We start from the raw sequence: 21,157 nt of genomic DNA on the forward strand, positions 1-21,157 counted from the left end.
TATCCAATATCTTTGTTAGGGAAAATAGCATTATATAATATGGTCCTGGTGCCTCAATGGCTGTATATGTTTCAGATGTTACCTGTTTTGTTAATGGCTAAACATGATAAATTAATTGGAAAACATCTTCAAAAGTACTTGTGGAATGGAAAGAGGGCACGCATGTCCTTGACTCATATGACACGTCCTAAAGATCTGGGGGGCCTGGGATTGCGTAGCCTTCGATTATTATCCCAGGCATGCCAGATGAGACATATCAACGATTGGTTCCGCAGGACTAGCTATTTCTCAGCTTCTCGACAAGAAATCATGCTTTGCGACCCTTTTCATTTCAGCTATCTGCTCCACGCACAGAGTTTGCCGCCAAAGACTTCCTCCGCAAGGGACCTTTTCCTGCGACCACTGCGTCGGGTCTGGAAACTTCTCTGCCACCAACTTCAAATACCGCCACATGTGACTCCATACTTGCCTCTGCGGGGAAATGGGGGTTTTCCCCAGGGGCTTACTCCTGCTCCATCTAGTGTCTGGACTGCCGATGCTAACTTGTACGTTTTTCAATTGGTCCGTTCTGATGGATCCTTGAAATCTTTTGCTGATCTCCAGAGGGACCACGGCTGGAGAGCTTGCGATTGGCTTTCCTACTTTCAACTATCTTCTTATATTCGCACCTTGCCCCAGAATTTCCTTACTGATCGGTGGATGGAGACCATATCTGAGGCCTTGAGCTTGTCTGCTCAGGTTTTGATCCCGATGAGATTTCATTACCGACACCTTCTGGAGAGTATGGGCGAGATTTCCTATGAGACCTATGCTACTAAGTGGTCCATGGAACTTTCGTGTGTGGTTACTGCCCTTATGATTAAGAGAGCGATCTCTGCGACAGCTCGAGTGACACTCAATGCAACCTTGATTGAAATGAACTATAAATTTTTGCTGCGTCTTTATCGCTCTCCATCATATATGTTCCGGGCAAAGATGTGTACTTCTGCCCAGTGCCTTAAATGTTCCCACTCCCCAGCTACACTTGGACATCAATTTTGGACCTGTGTGAAAGTGCAGACATTTTGGCTACAGCTTCAGGGACATATCAGGAACATGTGGACATACAATTTCACTTTTAGTCCAGCCATGTTGTTCACGTTGGATTGCCTCCTGCTTGCTTCCCCAAGAGGGTTTCGGAATTTCATGGCCCGGGCAGTGTTAATGGGGAAAAAAGTGATCTTACAATGCTGGATTTCCTCTGAATCTCCAACTTTATCTCACTGGCGCACCTTGATGTTACAGCAGGCTTCCATGGACCGTTTGCGAATTGCTTCTCTGGATACATTACCTGGCCGGACTTTTAGGCTTTGTTGGGAACCCTTTTGGCTTACATTGACTTCTAGAGCCCGAAGTCATCTGCTTAATGCCTGAGTTATTACACAGACATTGTTCTTGGAATGGAGAAAATGTATGATTTGTGCTGCTTTGTAGGGTTTGTTGGTTATTTGGGATGGGATGGATTGGGGGGTGGGAGGGAGGGGATTTGGGGTGATGGTGAAGTTCGGAAGACTCTGCAGGTATTCATGTATTCTTGTGAACACCATGTTGTTACTTTTGTTGATCTTTTTCTGAAACTTTAATAAAAACATTTAAAAAAAAAAAAAAAAAAAAAAAAAACGTGATCGTAGGTTGGTCTTAATGTTCCTTAGATGTGAGAAAGACTGCTCACATGCATACGTAGAGCCAAACATTGTCAGTACAGCAATACTCACACGCTGCAGTGTGTGGTATGTGACGGGAAGCGCGTTCCAAATTTTGACAATCAGCTGGTCCGCCGGTTGAAGTTTTTTCATTTCTCCCCACTTGTGTTTGCTCACCAACTCTGCTTGCTGTTGTGCAAGTCTTTCCAAATCTTCATTCAGTGACTTGAACTTATTCACCCATCTTGTCTGAGGCCTTCAGGTCAGCAGCTTGTAGCTCAAAATCTCTGACGGAGACACTGGGGATGTAACTCAGGTCGGCGCTGTCCACTGCACACTCATGTGGATGGGTGATGAACTTAAAAAGACGAGTGCGCTCACGAAATTCTCCAAAGCGCGCTTTGAATGACTGCAGGAGATTAGATGTGAAGCCTGCTAGCTGCTGAAGATCAAGATGTTGAGCAGGGTCACTTGCTGTGCATGCATCTTTAAACTCCCCCAGTTTTTCAAAGTGTAGTAAACGACCTGTTTCAGTGTCGGCGATGAAGATTTCTAGCTTTTCAAATGCAAACACTGCTTGTTGAAGGGATAAGACTGTATTTCCAACGCCTTGCATTTTCACATTAAGCTGGTTCAGATGTTCAGTGATGTCCACGAGATAGTAGAACTTCAAGAGCCACTCAGTGTTAGCTAACTCAGGATGCTCAACGTTTTTCATTTCAAGAAAAGTCCGGATTTCGCTCAGAGAAGCCGCGAAATGGCTGAGCACCTTCCCTCTTGACAACCAATGCACATTGCTGTGCAGAAGCAGACCAGGATAATTATTCCTCACTTCTTCCATCAGTGTTTTAAACTGGCGATCATTTAAAGCTTGGGCAACAATAAAGTTGACTACCTGAATGACCAGCGACATCACTTCACCAAGCTGCTCACCACACATCTGAGCACAAAGCGCCTCCTGATGTAGGATGCAGTGAAAACTTAGGATGGGTCTCTTTACATGTTCACGAAGAAACGCTACGAATCCTCTGCTTTTCCCCACCATGCACGGAGCACCATCAGTACACACCGAAACAAGTTTATCCATCGGTAGATTTTGTTCTTTAACGAACTCAATGAAAGACTTGAATAAATCCTCCCCTCTTGTTGTCTCTTTCATAGGCAAAACAGCAAGACTTTCCTCACATAGTGTGTCATCGACAGCATACCTTGCAATCACACTGAACTGGGATAAATGGCTTATGTCTGTTGATTCATCCAAAGCAAGAGAAAAGAATGGTGCTGCATTTATGTCCTTCACTTGTGTTGCCTCAATTTGATTTGCCATCATGATGGTACGATCATGAACAGTTCTTGCCGACAGAGGCATGTCTTTTATTCGTTTGATTATCTTGTCTTTATCTGAAAAGTTGTTAAAAAGTTCATTGGCAACATCAAGCATGAATGTTTTGGCATACTCCCCATCTGTGAATGGCTTTCTGTTTCTCACAATTTCTAAAGCACCAGGAAAGCTAGCCGAATTCCAGTCACCTTGTTGGGTCCAAACACAGAGTTGCTGCTGACTAGCTTGCACTCTGCACAGTAGCTCTTGACATGCTTTCTTCCTGCTGTCCCCCGCAGGATATTTTAATGCACATGTAGCATGACATGTGCCGAAGTGCCGCTTTTTATTTGACCGTTTCATCGATGCAATTTTATCATTGCATATTAGACACACTGTAGAACCTGCTTTCTCTACAAAGGCGAATTTCTCTGTCCATTCCTGCTGAAAAGTACGATACTCCTCATCTTTTTTTCTTTTAGCCATATTGTTCAATAAAAGGGTTCTTCAATAAAAGGGCAGGGTAGCCAATTACAGGTATAGCTGGTGGGATGGACCCTTACAGGCTGTCAAGGCAGGTTAGGCCCAAGTTGGGGGCTTGATGTTCGGCCACTGGTGGAAAGTGGCATGATTTGTGGCTGTGTGTGGATGTGGCTTCAGGCCCTTTCAGCCACGGATGCTGCGGGGACCGCAACTGTAGCTAGGCCGAAGCGGGGGCCTCAATTTGTGGCAGTATGTTTTGCAGGCGGGTCACCGACTGTAGCTAGGCCGAAGCGGGGGCCTCAATTTGTGGCAGTACGTTTTGCTGGCAGGCCACTGACTGTAGGTAGGCAGAAGTGGGGGCCTTAATTTGTGGCTGTATGTTGGCTGCGGGGGCTACCAACTTTAGCTAGACTGAAGCCTCAATTTGTGCCTATGGTCCATTCTTCTGTGGATGCTGCAAGGTAGGGCGATGGATCGCCTGCGAATGCTGTGATGCCGAAGCCGGATACTGCGATGCCGAAGCCGGATGTTACGAAGCCGGATGCGGATGCGATGGAGGGCGTGGCCTGCACTTGGCGGGATGATGTGCTTAGAATCGCAACATCCAGCTTCGGCATCGCAGTATCCGGCTTCGGCATCACAGCATTCGCAGGCGAACGGCCCGCAGCAACTAATGACACCCTCCATCGTTTGGCTGCGAGCCAGATGTGGCCATCAAAAGAGCCGACGTTGGGGCCTTCCCTCTGTGAGTCTCGCCTATTCGGAAACAGGAAGTTGAAACAAAATAGGTGGGACTCAGAGATGGAAGGTCCCAACGTCAGCAGTCTGTCTTGATCACCGCCCCTGCTGAGTCGCCGAGGAGGGCTGCAGGGAAGGTGCAGGTGAAAGGGAGAGAGCTGCTGGTACAGGTGCAGGTGGAAGGGAGATGGTCAGCGTGCGTGGGAGCAAGATCATGGGGAGCCTTTGACTGTGGCTATCTCCCCTCCCAGCAGCTCTTGTACTTGCCAGGGCAGTGATTCACTTCGGCAACTCCGTCTTTCCTCAGAGGCGGCAACAGACCCAAGGCTGCCTAAGTAAATCACTGCTGCAGGCAAATACTGAGAACTACTGGAAGGGGAGGAAACTACTGTTGGAGGCTGGGAAGCTGCTAGATAAAGGGAGAGCTGCTACTGGACCTGGAGGAAGGTAGAAGGAGAGATGCTGCTGGGAGGGGAAGAGTTACTATTGGATAGAGGGAGAAGGGGTCATTAGGGCATAGACAGGGGGTGGGTAAGCAGAGTGGGCAGACTTGATGGGCTCTAGCCCTTTTCTGCCGTCATCTTCTATGTTTCTATGTTAAGGAAAAAAGGAAGGAAACAGCTGGCAGGGAGATTACAGGAGGGGAAGGGGTCAGGGGTCAGGATGGAAAGGAGAGATCAGATGAGGAAAAGGGGAGAGACAGAGGAATGAGAAAGTAGAGAGAGATTGATGCTGGAAAGGGGGTCAGCAGAGAAATGAGAGAGGGATAAAGATGCTAGATCTGGTGTAGGAGAGATAAAAATGAAGAAAGCAGTAAAGCTGGAATGAATGATGTAAAAAGGAGAGAGGAGGCACAGCCTGGATGGAAAGGGGAGAGGGGCATAGAAAGAAGTCAGATACATATGGAAGGGGGAGAGGGTAGGTAGTGGATGGAACGGGCAGATGCTAGATTGAAGAGACAAAGCAGACACTGGAAGGAAAAGAGTGAAAAGAAGATAAAAGCAGAAACCAGAGACAACAAAAGGTAGAAAGAAATCATTTTATTTCTATTTTGTCATTAGAATATATCAGATTTGAAATATATATCCTGCTAGAGACATAACTGGGGACTGCAAAGCCCAGTCAGTGCTTCTTTAGCTTCCGGCTGGCTTAGGGCTCTCTCGGACCAGGGGGCACTCCCCTAACACTATTCCTGTCATGTGTGACTGCAGTATTCTGTTTAGCATGATATATGTAGAGGGGATATATGTGAAGGGGAGGGGAGACAGGGGTTTGTTGGTCCTTGTTCTGTATATTTGTATTTATAAAATGACAATTGTACAGAATATTGTTTCTTTTTATACTTTAATAAAATATGTTCAATATAAAATCATAACTGAGGCTTGTACATATGGGATCAGATGGTTTGCGGGGACCGAGCTCGTGGAGACGGAGCAGAAATGTTTTTTTTAAATTTCAGTCTTTTATTTCTGCTGGTCCACGGGTGTAAAAAGGTTGAAGAACATTGGTTTAGAGTTTTTTAAGTTAATCAAGGGACCATAAATTCCCGAGCATATAAAAGGAAATCTAGAGGCGCCTATATCACTGAAAAAACTTCAAACAGCGTTGAAGTCCCTTAGAGTTGGATCTGCTCCAGGTGGTGATGGTTTCATTGAAGAGTTTTATAAATCATTTCAAATTACTCTGTTGCCTCATCTATTAAATTTATATCTGGTTCAACTGACTAAAGGTTGTATTACAGTTACTATGCAGCATCTTTAACTATAGTTTTCCCGAAGCCAAATAAAGATCCTAAGTTGGTTTCAAATTACAGGCCTATTTCTTTGATTAATGTAGATGGAAAACTTCTGGCTAAGTTATTGGCTTTACGCTTGGCCAAGGCTCTCCCTTATATTGTAGGTATGCACCAAACAGGGTTTGTTGTTCACAGACATTCTTCAAACAACACCAGGCTGGCTTTTCATATGTTAACTTTAACAAAGGCCTTGGATGATCCGGCCTTCTCTGTATCCTTGGATGCAGAGAAGGCTTTTGATCGTGTAGAGTGGACCTTATGGTATCAAGCAATGGATTGGTTTGGTATAGGTGCCGGATTTATACAAATGATTCAAACCTTGTATAGTTCCCCTTCTGCTAGATTATATATTAATAATACTTTTTCTGAAAGTTTTCGCCTGGAGAGGGGAGTTAGACAAGGGTGTCCGTTATCTCCTTTACTGTTTGATATTGTTTTGGAACCCTTGTTATTGGCTATACAGCAGGCAAAGGAGATTCAGGTTATTCATTATACAGGTTGGGAATATAAGGTCTATGCGTATGCAGATGATATTTTGTTTCATTTGAGGAATCCTGAAACTACCATTCCATATTTACTGAATTTGACTGACAAATTTGGGAAATTTTCTGGGTATAAAATAAATTGGAGTAAGTCGGAGGTTCTTCCACTAAATGTGCATTGTCCAAAAGGATTATTTGATACATTCCATTTTCTTTGGAAGAAAGAAGGTATAAAATATTTAGGTATCATAAAACACTGGAAGAGACGATGAAAGTAAATGAAAATCTTTATTGCTGAAGGTCACAGAAATGTGTGAGCAATGGAACCCATTACATCTGTCTTGGTGGGGAAGAGTTCAAATGGTTAAAATGATTATTTTGCTTGTGGTTTGTTACCAAATGGGTATGTTGCCAGTTTATTTTCAGGGGTCCTTTTACAAGAAGTTAAATAGTATTCTTACTAAATTTATTTGGCTGGTGAAAGCTGCGAGAATTGCTTTAATATCTTTACAAAAACCAATTGTGGCGGGTAGGGTAAATTTTCCCAATTTGTATAGGTATCATCAAGCCTATATTATGCGTCAGGGTATGTACTGGATCCTCCCTGAGCTCATGGAAAATCTTCCAGATTGGTTATGGTTGGAGTGGCAACTCCTGTCTCCACTGAGAATGAATCACGTATTAAGTATCAAGTTACCTAGGTTGTATAAAGACAATAGAATTTTATCATAAAACACTTGGCAAACATTGAAATTTATTAATTGAAATTTATTAATAATTTAACACCTATTCTGATTCATAAATCCACGTAAGTCCCGTTGGCTGAACTCCAAGATTCAGATTGGCGGGTTTAAAATCCTCTGGATGCATTCAATGCAGGCGGGCATACGTACTCTGAATGATGTAGTATCAGAGGGTAAGCTGCTTGACTTTTCACGACTGCAACAAACATTTGGTATTACTAAGTCTCAAAATTATAAGTGGTTGCAGTTGAAGCAGGCCATTCAGAATGGGTTCCCTGATTGGCAAAATCTTAAAGATCAGTATAATTTGCTGGTCCTATGCTTCCAGGCAGATTTCCTGGGACATCAGGCCGCTCAGTGGTATAAAATAATATCTGAATTTTTGAACAAGAAACCAAAGACTGGTCTTCATGACATTTGGAGCATTGAGATAAAGCATCAGATTAATGCATCTCAATGGCCATTAATTTGGACTTGGAGGATGAGATGTATGGCATCTGCATCTGAGACAAACATGATTTTTTGTTGCATAGAGCATTTTGGACCCCTGTTCGTTTACAGAAATTGGATAGTTCCAAGTCTAATAGATGCTGGCAATCATCTTAATGTAAGGACATTGGATCATTTACTGTACTATTATCTCTTGATACTTAAATTTTGGAGATCCATCTGGGATCAAGTGAATAAAATATTGGAAAATCCAGTGGCATTAACGAATGATACTGTGCTATTTGGCACATTAATGAGAGCTAAAAGTCAAATATCATCTCACAATAACAAACTTCTCTTTATAATGACAGGGGTTGCCATACAACTTATTTTAAATAACTGGAAAAACTGGGTCGGTTAAATTATATCTTTTGGTGAGAATCTTTATGCCATATTTTTAAAATGGAACACATGTTGGCTATACAGCAGGGACATTATAAGAAATTTTTGTATGTTTGAGAGCCATTGATAAAATTTTGTAAGGAATGATAACTGACTTTTTATCATACACATGGTCCTTTTATCATACACATCCAGGGTGGGCGGGTGGGGAGGGGAGGGGATTTGCATTACTATTTTAAATTGGGTAAAATTATTAAAAATTTATATGTATTTATTCTTGATTATTAATTAGGTGGGTGGGAGGGTTAAAATGATTGTTTATGCATATTTATAAGTTCAATGTGCTTTTCTTGTACTATTAGATATATATCTAATATAATAAAATGGTAAGCCGCGCATGCGCAGTTCCTATGCGTGCGTCCGTTTTCCGTGAGCTGTAGCTAGGAAGTGCGCATGTGCGGCTTACGGTCTTCTTCCTCCCCCCCCCCCACCGAGGTGGATGTCGGCCGCGGTGGCTGCTGGCCGCCCGAAGCTCTCTCTCTCTCTTCCTCCCCCCCCAGGTGGATGTCGACATAAGTAGGGCATGGAGTTCAGGAGGAAGGTATGGGGGGAGGAAAATACTGCACAGGGAAGTGGGGTGGGAGGGAAATGCTGCAACACACGGAAATGGAGGGGCAGAAAAGGGGTTGATGGACAGGGGAAGAGGTGCTGATGAACAGGGAGGGGGGCAGAAAAATGAAGACAGGCCTACTGCTGGACAGGGGGAGCAGGAAGGAGGTGTTGGACAGGGGGAGGTAAAACAAAGGGAGAAGGGCTTCTGCTGGATAAGGTGAGCAGTGATGGGGTGGTGGAGGACACGGGAGGTAAAAGGAAGGAAGAATGGACAGGGGGAGCAGGCAAGGGGTGGTAGTGGACAGCCAAGGAAAAAAAAAAAGACAGACAGAAATACAGAAAGCGGCTAAGGAGAGAGAAAAAATAAAAAAGACAGACACACACACATATATTCTAGCACCCGTTAATGTAACGGGCTATAAGACTAGTCTATAATAATAAAACAGTAAGCATGCATGCGCACTCTCACCGCGTGCTTCCCTGATCCCTGTTCTGTCACGCTATGCAGGCAAGAGTGCGCATGCGCACTTACTACGTCACCACAGGCGGCGGAGGGAGCGAACATGGAGTCCTGCCGTCGCCTTCCCGAAACTCAACCATCAGTCTCCTCCTTCCTGCCTGCCTGGGCACTACCGGCCAAAGTTTATTTTTAAGTTTAAAGGTGCAGCAGCGGCTCCTCTTTCGATCCCTACCTGCATCGGAAGCCTTCTCCAACACAGGTGTGGCTTGAGAGAGGAGCTGCGGCAGTGGCTTTGAACTAAAAAATAAACTTTCTCCGTCAGCAAGAAACTTCCATGAGAGGTGCAAGCGCAAAGCACTCTTCACCCCGACGTATGACCTCGCCGGCTGTGGACAGTGCCTTTGCTGCTGCACTTTCCGGTATGCCTCCAAGCCGTGGCTCCTCCCCCCCATCCCCGCCCCTCTCCTTCAGGCTGCGGAAGAGAATGGAGTGTGGGGCTTGGTGGAAGTGTTTGTGTCAGGGTTGCAGGATAGTAAAGCTGTGCAGCTGGCAACAGGTACACGTGCATACGTTTCTTCCCTCTCCTGGCCAAAACCCTGTAGATTAATGGTGGCCCTGATTATAGGGGAAGACTTTTGCATTTAAGTTGCAGAGGGAAATGCTGCTGCACATGGAGGAGGAAGGAATGCTGTGCACAGGGAAGTGGGGGGGGGAGAGAAATGCTGCTTCATAGGGGGCAGGGAGAGAGACAGATAGAAAGACAGACAGCGGGAGGGAGAGAGACAGAAAGAAAGAAAGACAGACAGACATATTCTAGCACCCATTAATGTAACGGGCTTAAAGACTAGTATATAATTGTTTTGCACAATGGCTGTTTGAAAATTAATAAAGAATTAAAAAAAGAAAAGTTTACATACAGTGCTGATTACAATCCAATAACACTGAAATGGTTTTTCAAACTGTGTAACGTAGCAAAACTTAAGCTGGGTACAATAATACTGAAATAACTAATCTGAAATACATTTGGTAGGAAGGAGGGCCCAATTAATCAGCCATTCCTGTACAAACAGTTCCATAATATCCTCAAGGAGACAGCAGCTGGGACAGACAAAAAAGGAATCTCCCACCCTTACTGGCAGCATGTAGCTTGGACCTCCATTCTGCATTTTTTATCTGCAAGAACTTGAAATGCACTCTCTGCCTTTTCATGACAGGCCAATCAAAATTTATGAATTAGTCACTCTATAGTTCTCAAAGATAAACTTGAGGAAGTATCCTTCAACTACTGTTGTAACTAATTACTTTATTAGATCCTCTAAAAGGGAGCTGTATTGTCTTTGTAAAATGCCTTGATCTTTAAGAATTACCTTGTGAGATGGTAAGATTCACTTTTCAACCAGGTACTTCTCATCAGTATAGACCACCAAGTTGCCATGCATTCTATCATCCCCTATGCCAAGAAGTAGGACAGATCTGGTTTTGAGTATTCTTCCATAACCTCTTCCTCAAAGCACATGTCTAGCGAGCAAATGGAATCCTTTTGCCAACAAGCTCAGCAGATTCCTTCAACTGGACACTTTGTTCCAAAGTTTTATACATCAACTCTTTCTGCTTGGCAGACTCAACAAATAGTTCTGTTTGCGTCTCCCAGTAATCACAAATATTCTTATCACTGAAATTGGACGCCTTTCTCCTAGATTGGACAAACAAATTTCTATATGTGTTCCCTCCAGTCCCTCTACCAGCAAAGACCCTTTTCATACTAAAGCAAGAGCCAGCACCCATAATTCTCATAGCTCCTTGGTGGCCAAGACAGGTCTGGTTCTCTTTTTGACTGGGTGTCGGAGAACCCATTCCACTGTTCCACCTCTCCATCTCTATTGACACAGAGCGAAGATTCCCTTCTCTATCCAAATGTCTTTTACATCTCACAGCCTGTCACCTCTTGGAGAGCATATAGAAGGCTTCCACCTCTTTGCTGTAGTGTTGGTTATCATAAACACTTCTAGAAAACCCTCCACTCAACAGAGCTATCGTCTCAAGTGGACTTGATTTTCCCACTGGTGTCATTGCCCTCTCTCATCCTTCTGGACTACCTTTTACATTTCTATGACACTGGTCTAAAAACTACTTTAGTCTATGTTCATCTCGTTCCTTTCAACAACACACTTCTAGCTACACATCCAATCAAACCTCTTCCAGTTGTTGGGATCTCAATGTTGTCTTCACTACGTTGATGAAACCTCCATTTGAGCTTCTTGCAAATATGCTTCTTAGCTACCTCACTTGGAAGGTTGTCTTCTTGATTTGTATCGCTTCAGTTCACTGAGTCAGTGAACTTCAAGCACTGGTCTGCAATCTGTCTTACATAGTTTTTCATCATGACAGAGTAGTTCTTCAAACTAATCCCAAATTTGTTCCTAAGGTAGTAACAATGTTTCACCTCAAACAATCCATTGTACTACCTGGTGTGAAATGGTGCTTCACATGCAAGTCTGCAAACATGCTTTGGCTTACTATCTAGAACCCACTAAGCCATATTGGACTTCACCTCAACTATTCATCTCCTATGATCCTAATAGATTGGAAACTCCAGTAACCAAATGGACAATTTCTACATGGTTAGTTGACTACATCTCATGGTTAGCTGACTACGTCTCCAGTGGCTGGGCTGTCACTCGTGTAACAGCACACAAACTTGGAGCAAAGGCAACTTCAATGGTTTTTCTCCATTCCACTTTCATTGAGGATATTTCTAAAGCAGTTACATGGTCCTTGATTCTTACTTTCACATTCCATTACTGTCTGGAGACCCGTTCCAGATGGGATAGCCAGTTTGGCCAGGCAGTTGTACAGAATTTATTTTCTACTTAGATACCAACTGGCCCACCATCCTGTGGTTTTAAGCTAGGGAGTCCTATGTGTGAAAATATGTTGCCTGCTTATTCTGGGATAAAGCATAGTTACTTATTTGTAACAGGTGTTATCCAGGGAAAGCAGGCAGATATTCTCACATCCCTTCCACCTCCCTTAGATGACTTCTTAGCTTGTTTACTGAACTGACCACTCTGGGAGCCAGCATTGGGCAGGAAGGTGCTTGCATATGTGTGTGATAGTGAATGTAGATAGCTTAATAATAATAATAACTTTATTTTTGTATACCGCCATACCCGGAAGAGTTCTAGGTGGTTCACATCAATTAAACAGAGTTACAAGTGGTTCTATACCAGAATTGATCAAAGTTGTGAACAACGAAGTAGAAGTAGGGGGGGTAGGTTAATAAAGAAGGGGCGTTAAGGGTCCTGGTCTTGGAAGAGGTGGGTTTTGAGTAGTTTTCTAAAGCCGAGGTAGTTGGGGGCCTTGAGGATCATTTGGGCTAGCCATGGGTTTAGCTTGGCGGCTTGGAAGGCGAAGGATTTGTCAAGGGATTTTTTTGAGTGGCATAGTTTTAGGGAGGGGAAGGCAAAAAGTTTTTGATGCAGTGATTCAGGGTGAAGTGAGGGGTGATGTAGCTTGGGGATAAACCAAATACTGTTTTGTAACAAAAGCAGGCAAATTTGAATAGGATTCTGGATTCTAGTGGTAGCCAGTGGAGTTTGTGGTAGAATGGGGCGATGTGTTCCCATTTTTTCAGGCCGAATATGAGGCGAACAGCGGTGTTCTGGATCATTCTGAGTCTCCTGATGGTTTTCTTTGTGGAGCTCAAATAAATGATATTGCAGTAGTCCAATATGCTGAGGATGGAGGAATGTACTAGCAGGCAGAATGATGTGTCGTCAAAGTATTTTTTTATGGTGCGGAGTTTCCAGAGTACCGAGATACTTTTTCTGACAGTGATATCAGTGTGTTTCTCAAGGGATAGATGTTTGTCTAGTGCGACTCCCAGAATTTTTAAGGTTTGTTCGAGGGGGAAAATGGATCCTTTTACTTGAATTGTGGTGTCTTTGATTTTGTCTTTGGGGGTTGCTAGAAATAATTTTGTTTTGTCTGGGTTTAGTTTTAGTCTGTAGGATAGCGTCTGGTGTTCTATCTGATTGAGTATGCTAGCAAGTGAGGTGAGGAGCTCTGGCGTGAAGCTGGTTAGCGGAATGACTATGGTAATGTCGTCTGCGTAAATAAAAAATTTGAGCTTGAGGCTTTGCAGGAGGTTTCCTAGGGAGGCGAGGTAGACATTGAACAGGGTGGGGACAGGGGGGAGCCCTGTGGCACACCACAGGAGTTTTCCCAGCTGTAGGAGAAAGTGTCGTTCTTAAATACCCTGTATGATCTGTTCCGTAGGAACCCGTGGAACCAGTTGAGGACCTGGCCGGAGATGCCAATGTAGGCGAGGCAGTCTAGGAGAATGTAGTGGTCGACTAGGTCGAAAGCACTGCTCAGGTCAAGTTGTAAAATCAGGGCGCTGGAGCCCTGGCTGAAGAGTGTGTGTAGGTGATCTAGGAGAGAGGCTATGATGGTTTTGGTGCTGTGGTCTGAGCAAAAGCCTGATTGATTGTCATTTAGGATATTAAATTTTTCTAGATATGTGGTAAGTTCGGCGTTAACCACCCCTTCTGCTATTTTGGTGAATAGCGGGATGCTTGCGATCGGTCTGTAATTAGACGGGGTGTTGGGTGGTTCTTTCATGTTTTTTATGATTGGAGTGATCGAAATGTGGCCCTGTTCTGCTGGGAAACTACCAATGGATAGTAGGTTTACCCATGCCAACAAGTTGGCTTTAAAGTGGATTGGAGCCATTTTCATAATGTTAGGGGGGTAGGTATCCAGTCTACAGAAGGAGTTGGAATATTTGTTGAAGTATTTGTTGAAGGTTTGCCAGTCGATAGGCGTGAATTGGTTCCAGCTTAGGTCAGTTCTGGACCCTGGGTCTGGTGTGGACCCATCTGTGTTTTGAAAAATTGGAAAGTCCCCATGGGGATTGGCTGGGGCAGTTATCAATGATCTTAGTTTCTGTATCTTTGAGTTAAAGAAGTCTGCTAGGGTGTTAGTGGTTAAGGTGGGTTCTTCATCACAGTTGTCAGTGAGAGTGTCGAGGTTGTAGAGGTCGTTGACCAGTTTAAAGAGGTTACTGCTGTTATTTGTAACAATTCCAATTTTGTGGGCATAGAAATTTTTTCGTTTGTCCTTGGTGAAGTTTTTATAGTTTTTTAGTTTGAGTCTCCATGCTGCTCTGTGTTCCTGGGTTCCAGATTTAATCCATTGTCTTTCTAATCTTCTAAGTTCCCTCTTTGCTTGTAGTAGCTCTGAATCAAACCATCCTTCGTGGTTTGGAGATCTAATTTTGCGGGTTTTTAAGGGGGCAATTTCGTTTAGAATATTTGTGCTGTCTTTGAGCCAGGAGGTCATAAGTTGGTCCGTTTCTTCGTTTTGTTTTGAGATAGAATTGTAGAGGGACCAGAATTCAGCCGGGTCGATTTTACCTCTAGTGGTGTGAGTTTTGGTGTTTCTTGTTTTTCTGATTTTGGTGTTTTTTTGTTGGCAGTGAATGGAGAAGTGGCATTGTTTGTGGTCGGACCATAGGGAATCTGACCAGTTATCCTGTTTCCAGTAGAATTTAGGGGTGGATGGTTCTTTGGCGGAGAATGTCACCAGGTCTAACTGATGGCCTCTTTGGTGGGTTGCGATGGGCGGGGATTTGAAGTAGCCTAGTTGCGAGATTAGTAACCAGAAGTCAGATATATCTGGGAGGTCTGTTTGTTCTAGGTGACTGTTGATGTCTCCGCATAAAAGGTTGAATGGACTTGCTAAAGAGTTGGATAGTAAAAATTCTGTGAATCCTCCTTGGCTAGGGCCCATTTTTTTGGAGGGATGTAGGACAGCATGATTGTTAGGGAGGAGTCTAAGGACTTTGAAGTTAGTGAGGCGGCTAGAATTTCTAAGTTGGGGGAAGATTTGGTGTTAAGAGTGGTGCAATTTAGGTGGTCTTTGAAGATTATTGGTAGATCTCCTCCCCTTCCCCAGGTTCTGGCTATGGACAGAATCTTGAAGCCTGGAGGGAGACAGTCTTTGATGATAATATCTGTGTCAGAGAGCAGCCAGGTTTCAGTGAGTAGAACAAAGTCGGGATTGGTTTCGGTCAGCCAGTCTTTAATCAGAATGGATTTGTTTCTCATCGATCTTATGTTTAGGTGGAAACCTTGAAGGTTCTGGTAGCTAGTGGGGTCAATTGGAGAGTAGTGGGAGTAGGCTAGTTTTTTCAGTGATCTTTGTTTTTTCATGCGAGGCTTGGTTGATCTGGGGGGGGGGATTAGGGGGTGGACTTGTGCCTGTGTAGTCATATGGAGTGTGGAGTGTGAGTGTATGAAGTTTGGATTTTGCCGTGCGGTGTGAGTAGTAGTGAACTGGGATGGGAGCAGAGTATATTGGGTCTGCTGAGTAGATCCTGAAGGTGATGAGATAGAGTAGGAGCAGTATAGCGCATTGGTGAGAGTTTGGCCAGGCCATAGTGGCGTGGTTTTAAAAAAAAATTTTTTTTTTTTTACAGGCTTATTGGGTTGGGATGATATTAGGTTGGGTGATAAGGCAAAGGCGTCTGTGAGGCTGATCAAGATTTGTCTGGCTGCGTAGGCTGTACGGGTAGCGAACTGGCTGGCTGGTTGTTGGTTTGGCTGGTGTAGTGAGAGGTAATCGGCTGCTTTAGTGTTAAGCAAGGCTTCAAACTACTATGGGATTGCAAGGTTGAAGAATGCTACAAAGGTGTTACATGCTGCTACATGCTATTACGAAGATGTTACATGCTGTTACACAATTGCTAAAGAATGGTACAAAGGCTAAGGAATGTTACAAAGATGTTACATGCTGTTACATGCTGATTATACAATTGCAGGTTGCTGGTTGTTACACAGTTGCAGGCTACACATTTGCTAGGCTACCGACTATAGCAGGGGTCTGCAACCTTTAAGACATAAAGAGCCACTTGGACCCGTTTTCGAAAAGAAAAAAAAACTTGGAGCCGCAAAACCATTATAAAACAAATCTAACACTGCATATATTGTTTCTTATCTTAATGCTATATACAGGATCACTAAATTGAAAATAAAATCATTTTTCCTACCTTTGCTATTTGGTGATTTCATGAGTCTCTGGTTGCACTTTCTTCTTCTGACTGTGCATCCAATCTTTCTTCCTTTCTTTCAGCCTCCTGTATGTTTCCTCTCCTCCAGACCTCATTCTCTCCCCCAACTTTTTCTTTCTGTCTCCCTGTTCCCCCTTCTTTCTGTCTCCGTGCCCTCCCCCAAGCCACTCGGTTTGCTGCCACCGCAATCGGGGAACAGCTCCCAAGCCACCGCCGTCCCAAGCTTTCCCTGCAGAAGTGTTGCGCTGACCAGCATTCCGCTCCCTGACGTCAATTCTGACGTAGGAGAGGAAGTTCCGGGCCAACAAGGCATTTCTCCTCATTCCATCCAGCCTGAGCCCCATCTCTCCTTGATCCAGCATTTCCCTTCTGTGTCTGTCAGAATTACCATTCCACCTATTTTCCAGCATCACCCTTCTTTGTGTCCATCTCACCTATATCCCTATCTCACCACTTTTTCAGAATCTTCATTTGTCTCTGTCCTTGTCTTTACCCCATGTTCACCATTTGCCCTTTCAATGTCTTTATCTCCCCCCCCCCCCACTTTTTCAGCATTACTTCTATGTCTCTATTTCACCTCCTCTTCATGTCCCCTCTGTATCTCTATCCTTATTCAGTAAGTCCTGCTTACCCTTTCTCTTCTTTGTGTCACTATCTCCATTTTCAGCTTTCCCCCCCTTTTCCTTTGTTACTGCACCCTGTAGCTAGAATCTTTCCACCCTCCCTCCACTCCGGCCCAGCCCAGTATGAAATATTTCCTTTTGTTTCCCTCCCCTCTCTCTTTCTCTCTCTCTTCTCCTCCCTCACCCACGAGTCCTGCATCTGGCCCTCTCCCTTCTACCTGCACCTGGCAACACCCCCCTGCTCCGCGGCTCTCTTCAGCAACTCGTCAGCAGCGGTGATCAAGACAAGCTGCCGACATCGAGGCCTTCCCTCTACGAGTCCCGCCTTTGTGGAAAAAGGAAGTTGAAAGAAGCGGGACTCGCAGAGGGTAGGCCCCGACGTCAGAAGCTGCTGCTGAGTTGCCGAAGAGAGCCGCGGAGCAGGGGATGTGGCCGGAAGCAGGTAGAAGGGAGAGGGAGATAGGAAGGCTGTAGATCTCCGGAGCATGACACCAACCCCGGCCAGGATGATTTCTTTTTCAGGCACCTTACAAGTCCAGCGTCGCGGCGGGAAATAGCCATGCTGAGTGAGCTCAGCACGTACACAGATGAAAGCCTTGCTTGCTGATTGGTCCGGCGGCACGGCGGGACGGGGCCGCCGGACCAATCAGCAAGCAAGGCTTTCATCTGTGTATGTGCTGAGCTCACTGCTCAGCGTGGCTATTTCCCGCCGCGACGCCGGACTTGTAACTGCATGCCTGCGTGACACACTACCGGAGCCGCAGCAAAGGTGGAAAAGAGCCGCATGCGGCTCTGGAGCCGCAGGTTGCCGACCCCCGGACTATAGCATAGGTTAGCAAGGCTGAAGTGATTTACAAGGCTACAATGATTTGTAATGATTTATGAGGCTACCTGCTGCTGCAGTATATTACAGGTTTCGTATTACGTTGGCTACTGATGTAGTGTGGCCGTGTGCTGCTAATTTAGTGACTGCGGCTTTTACAGTATTTTGCACAGCTATACGGTAATAGTTATTGGTTTTTATAATACTTATCAGGTTGGAGTTCTGGGACAGGATCTGAAGTGCAGATGTCTGTTCTATAGTGCAGATGTCTGTTCTGTGGTGCAGATGTCTGTTCTGTTGGAGGTCTGTTCAGCTTTTGCAGAATTTGTCAGGTAAGTCTGCTTGGTTTGGATCCGTGGTTCAGGGTGACCAGTCTTTCGCGAGATTGTTCGGAGAGGACTGGTTCCGGAGGGTGGACAGGTTGTGACCAGGCCAGGTTGAGTGGTCTGGACCTACCGTGGAAGCTTCCCTCTCAAGGGGCATACCTCTCTGTATTTCCTCCTTTATGGTTTAGGGGGAGGGGGGGGGGGTCATTGCAATGGACATCCAGTTCCAGGTCTTTGGTCACTGGCTCAGCAAAAGTGGTCCATAAATTGCTTAAAACTTGGAATCATTCGGCTAGCACTGCAGCGCACTGGAGAAGTCTCTAGAAGCAAGGTAGTCAGGGTCTTGGGACAATGCAACAATGGTGGCTTTTGTCAACAGACAGTCAAAGAGGCACCAGAAACTCTCGTTACGCGTAGAAGATCAACTCCTTTTTTTGGTGGACAGAAGCTCATTTAAAGGCTCTCTCGGCCGTTCATATAGCTGTGGGAGTGGAAATTTTGCAGGCCAACTTTCTCAGTCAGCAGACTCTCAACCCGTGTAAATGGTCACTGTCTTCCCAAGTGTTCAACTCATTATTCAGTGGTGGGGGTGTCCACAGATGGTTCTGATGGTTAGCAATAAACACCAAAGGTGGCTTGCTTTTGTAGCCAAAGATAGGCGCCTGGAAGTGCAGGGTTGGATGCGTTTAGTCCAACTGTGACTGGAGAAGGGGCTAGGTTGAGTCATTTGCAGGGTTGTGAGTCATCTGGGGTTGGTAGCCTTAGGGGCGCATGCAGTGTTCTCTCTAGCACCTTTGCTCCGCCCAGCTAATTTAGGTGAGCACTCGGCTGTCATCTCGAAAGGCCGCGAATCCTGCTGCTGCTGCTCAACATTTTTTTTAAAATCCTCTCACCGGCTTGGGGATTCCCCAGGCTCACTCAGCACAGCCTGAAGAGCTGCCGGAAGCACACAAATTAATCCTCAATACGGGGCACATATTCAAGAGGTTAGAGAGTTTTTTTAGTTGATAGCAATAGTGAGGAATCCAATTACTGAGCCAATAATGAATTCTCCAGGACAGCTGGTATTTCCATGTCATGCTCAGGCCAACTGCCTTGAAATGGAGAGTCCACTTCCAATAAAGGGGTCGCTTGTCAAGAAGGAAATGAGGAAAATAATTTAGAGACTTCTTACTGGGTACATACAGAACAGGATCCAATTGTAGATGGTGGACATTTTAGAAATGGTGATTTCCACCTAAACGCAGATTCTTATCATGCTGGTGTTACATCAAATAATGTGGCCAGTGAGTCATAAGTCCCTGCTAGCCCTGCCCAAAATCAAATTCAACTAGAGATGGTGAGGGCAGAGCTTCTGGTATTGCAAAATGAAACTTCAGAAAGTGAAAGGGATGAATTGGAAAATGATGTATTCAAGAGAGAAAAATCTCTTGAAATGTCGATAGTATTGGCTTTACTGTAAGAGCTGAAAAAAGAGGACATTCCCAAGACAACCCAAAAAGAAACTACAGGTGCATTTCAAAGGTACGGTGACAATTGCACGCCAGACATTTGCGCGCCAGCACACACTGAGACCTGACAGTTTTTTTATTTTTGAGGGTTATGATGTAACCCTGTTTTTTGAGGGGGGGGGGTGTTTTCAGCATAATGAATGTGTGTGTGTGTGGGGTCCCCCCTTCCCCTCAAAAAAGAGGGTTACTTTGTAACCTTCAAAAATAAAAAAAATGTCAGGTCTCAGTGCAATGTGCGTGATTGTCGGTGTGCCATTGTCCTGTAGTCACCGGGATTTCTGAGGAAGAAGATCCAGACTCAAAGCAAAAGGTTAAGTTTTCTACAGCTCCTGTCAAGGTAAGGTGAATTGATTTGTATACTTTTTTGTCATTTAAAGATAGGATTATGCTTTCTAATCTTATTTAAGTAATATTATAAATAGCAACAAAAGTTGAGACAACTATTCGTACTTGCACTTAGATGCAAGTCAGGGGGCAGGCACTTATGTTGAGAGCAATTAGCTGTCATCTTATTGTCAAGAACATTCTTGCTGTTAAATTAGTTTCTTTAATAGATTCAATTTACTTTAATGCCGATTTGGCCTGCATTAATATTCAGTTGTATAACTGTTTAATCTTTCTAGAGCTCATACTCTTGCTCACCTGGTTTATGTTAATTATAATCCTTATCTTGCTGCTTCTGTTAAAAATCATGATATGGAAGTTTAGGGTGGGTTTTTTCCTCATTAAGGTTAGTTGCCTATAACCTTTTTTTCTGTTATATCTGACCTATCAAATAGGTCTTCTGTTTTCTTGAATACTAGAACTTTCTTTTGAGATTTAGAAAATAAGTACAGGAAAAACGCATGGTTTTTAGGATCAGTAAATAATACAGTCATTGTTCAAACATTGAACAGTCAACTGTTTTGTTCAATCAAGTCTCAGCAAAGAAAATAGAAAATCAAGGAGGTTCATCAATTTTTGGTTTTGGATTCAGCTTTTTAAATTTTAAACCTGATCTCTAGCTAAACAACTGATAATCTAAATTTTAGGTGCAATTTTAAATTAGAAAGCAATAATGTCCACAAAATGTTTGAATTAAGGTTTCTCTTGATGATGTACAGTAACTTTTACAAGAGCTGTGAAACTTGTGTTAATTGCCCCCCCCCCTCCCATACATGAGTTGAGAGTTGATCATGATCATTGAGCTTGGATACTAGAAAAAAAAAGATTTTGTACTCTTTCTAGTTCTGACTCGCCTCCTTCAGCTTTCTCTCTTCCTTGTCTGTTGCAATGTTCTGGAGCTCCTGTACCCAAGCACCAGGTTTTAGGTGCATGGGCAACCTTGCTTGTGGTGTCACTATCAACATAAAATGGACATACCCTGGAAAGGGAGCATGACCTCTTACAGATCTATTTGAATGTGGAATTCAGCACCTAGCCAGTGCTTGCATTGTATTGGGTCGTAAAGCTTGTATAAAAGTTTGAGTAGTCCTTTCATTTTGAAGTGAACCTTTTGAGTTTGGAGTTAATCACAACGAAGAGTTCATTTTATCATGTTTCTTTTGGGATTTATATTTCATCTCTGCTCAATTACCTGATTAATTCATTTTCTTTATATTTTAATTTGCTAAATGGAAACTAGGGTTTAAGGTGATCCAGGAGCTGAAACTATT

General features: G+C 44.1%; 1 protein-coding gene across 1 annotated transcript; it reads right to left on the bottom strand.

Moving 5' to 3' along the window:
• Nucleotides 1-1,914: 1,914 nt before the first annotated feature.
• Nucleotides 1,915-3,489, bottom strand: LOC117362906 (general transcription factor II-I repeat domain-containing protein 2-like). The gene has a single exon (XM_033949993.1). It carries the CDS (start codon nt 3,487-3,489, stop codon nt 1,915-1,917), a length of 1,575 nt encoding a protein of 524 aa, XP_033805884.1.
• Nucleotides 3,490-21,157: the final 17,668 nt, after the last annotated feature.

This window comes from Geotrypetes seraphini, chromosome 6, assembly GCF_902459505.1.
Source record: "Geotrypetes seraphini chromosome 6, aGeoSer1.1, whole genome shotgun sequence".
NCBI classification, from domain to species: Eukaryota; Metazoa; Chordata; class Amphibia; order Gymnophiona; family Dermophiidae; genus Geotrypetes; species Geotrypetes seraphini.